Genomic DNA, 2,506 nt, shown 5'->3' with positions numbered 1-2,506 from the left:
GGGGCCGTGTCCCTGCCCGGGGCCGTGTGCCCGCGGCCGGGCCCGGCCCTGCCCCGGGCGGGCACTGACCGCTGTCCGGGGTGTTCCTCCAGCCCGCGATGTAGCAGGTTTTCAGCTCGGACACTGCCAGGGAGCTGTCGGGCACGCAGCCCAGCTGGATGTAGTCGCTGCACTCCACGGGCTGGTCCAGCTCCAGCAGGGCGATGTTGTTCCGGGCCGTGACCGGGTCGTAGTGCTGGTGCTTCAGGAGCTGCTTGATCTGGAACACCTCGGCTCCAGGCCCTGGCTGGGCCAGATCCGTGGCCCCAACCACCACCTTCCAGTTGAGGACATTCCTGGAGGCCATGGAGTGACAGGGAGCAGTGACAGGAGCAGTGACAGGAGCAGTGACAGGGAGCAGTGACAGGAGCAGTGACAGGAGCAGTGACAGGGAGCAGTGACAGGAGCAGTGACAGGAGCAGTGACAGGGCTGGCACAGCCCAGCAGCTCCCAGCCCTCTGCTTCCCACAGCAGTGAACGGAGACAGCAATGGAGCAGCACATGGTGGTGCAGCCTGGGCACCTGGCCAGGGGACATCCCTGACATTTCTAAGGGAACATCCCTGACCCTTCCAAGGGGACATCCATGCTGTGGGGACATCCCCATCCCTGCTGGGGTCACATCCCCGTCCCTGCTGGGGGCACATCCCTATGGGCACATCCCTATCCCTGCTGAGGGGACATCCCCATCCCTGCTGAGGGCACATCCCCGTCCCTGCTGGGGTCACATCCCCGTCCCTGCTGGGGTCACATCCCTGTCCCTGCTCGCCCTTACCCGGCCCCGACGAAGCAGCTGGCGGCTGTGAGGGCCCATCTGTGGCCGATGAGCGCCCCCGAGCACATGTGCCATGTGCCATTCTCCAGGGTGACCTGGATGCTGGCGATGCCGGGCCAGGAACCCGGGTTGACATCGAGGGTTGTGCCCTTGGCAGAGTGCGAGGTTCCGTACTCGGGAATCGCTGAGGTCTCGTTCACAACCATGGGCCAGAGCCCGCAGGTGCCCCTGGAAGCACAAAGCCATCACTGCCCCGCTCGGGGACAGCAGGGAGCCGCTGGCCTGCGGGTGTCCCAGGTGCCCCCCACGGGCCCGGCCAGGGCCAGCAGAACGAGCAGCCACAGCAAAGCCATCGGTGCCATCGCAGGCGGCAGAGCCAGAGCAGAGCTGTCACCTCTGGTGACACCCAGGGCCCTGGCAGTGCCCAGGGTGCCACCAGGCCGGGGTGATGTCACAGAGGGGCCGGTTCCATGTGCGGGGCACAGCGGCCTCGGGTGGGGGGAGGGCAGCTCAGAGCTGTGAGCCCGGGCATGGCTTGGGCTGGAGGGACCTCTGGGATCCCTCTGGAGCAGAGGGAATGTCCCAGATCCAGGGATGCCAGTGGGGACCGAGGGCACAGCGGGAGCATGGGATGTGTCCTGGCAGCCTCAGGAACACGAGCTGGTGACAGAGGGGACAGCCCTGGGTGGCAGCAGCCACAGCTCAGGGTGGCACTTCCAGCACCCCCACAGGACCCCAGGATGGCAGCTCCAGCTGTCCCCATTGCTGTCCCTCTCCAGCACTTTTCCTGGGCCTGGCACACCTGAGGCTGTGCTGGGGAACCTGGGCTGGAGCACTTTCTCCCTCACTCCACCTCCAGGCTGGAGGGATTCACCCCACACAAACCCCACACAGCGTGCAGGGGGTTTGGAAGTCTGAGTTGAAATTTGAAGGGAAGGATCCAATAAATGCAGGGAGTACTGAGAAATTGGCTATTGACACCAAAAAGTCAGAGCACAACTGACACCCCGTGGGTTGCACAGGCCAGACCAGCAGTGGTGGCAGCGCTGTTGAAGCGGCCCTGCTGGTCTGGTCCTCCTCCAGATCTCCAGACCCCCTGCCACAGGAGACAGGGGTCAGGGGCTGCTCCAGGGTCACAGCCACACCTCGGGGTTATGGGGACACTGGATGGGATTTGGGGACACTGGGACAGGGACCTACGGATGGGGAGTGTCAGCCCTGGGACACGGGGCAGGGATCTGTGGATGGGAAAGGGAAGGGGCACCCAGGGATAAAGGACAGGGTGGGACATGATGACATCCCCTGAAATCCAGGCAGGAATGTCCAGTGGTGGTGGTTGTGTCCCAGATCCCCCAATCTTGGGATGACATCCCCTAAAATCCAGGCAGGAATGTCCAGTGGTGGTGGTTGTGTCCCAAATCATCCAATCTTGGGATGACATCCCCCAAAATCCAGGCAGGAATATCCAGTGGTGGTGGTTGTGTCCCAAATCCTCCAATCTTGGGATGACATCCCCTAAAATCCAGGCAGGAATGTCCAGTGGTGGTGGTTGTGTCCCAGATCCCCCAATCTTGGGATGACATCCCCTGAAATCCAGGCAGGAATGTCCAGTACCTCCCCCAGGGTGAGGAGTTCCACAACAGGATGATGGAACCCCGTGAGTTATAGGGTATTTCTGGGATGCCTGAAGGTT

The 2,506-nt window shown here is 62.8% G+C and overlaps 1 protein-coding gene across 1 annotated transcript in view; it reads right to left on the bottom strand.

The window, feature by feature from the left end:
* LOC102034751 (acrosin-like) overlaps window positions 1–1,166 on the bottom strand; it is a 2,918-nt gene extending 1,752 nt beyond the window's left edge. The window contains 3 exon segments of the mRNA XM_031061903.1: window positions 48–335; window positions 814–1,041; window positions 1,096–1,166. Of these exon segments, the coding sequence (XP_030917763.1) occupies window positions 48–335; window positions 814–1,041; window positions 1,096–1,166 (587 nt within the window).
* Window positions 1,167–2,506: the final 1,340 nt, after the last annotated feature.

This window comes from Geospiza fortis, unplaced genomic scaffold (assembly GCF_000277835.1).
Source record: "Geospiza fortis unplaced genomic scaffold, GeoFor_1.0 scaffold61, whole genome shotgun sequence".
Taxonomy (NCBI): domain Eukaryota; kingdom Metazoa; phylum Chordata; class Aves; order Passeriformes; family Thraupidae; genus Geospiza; species Geospiza fortis.
The sequence above is the reverse complement of the archived record's forward strand: the minus strand, read 5'-3'. Positions and strand labels throughout refer to the sequence as shown.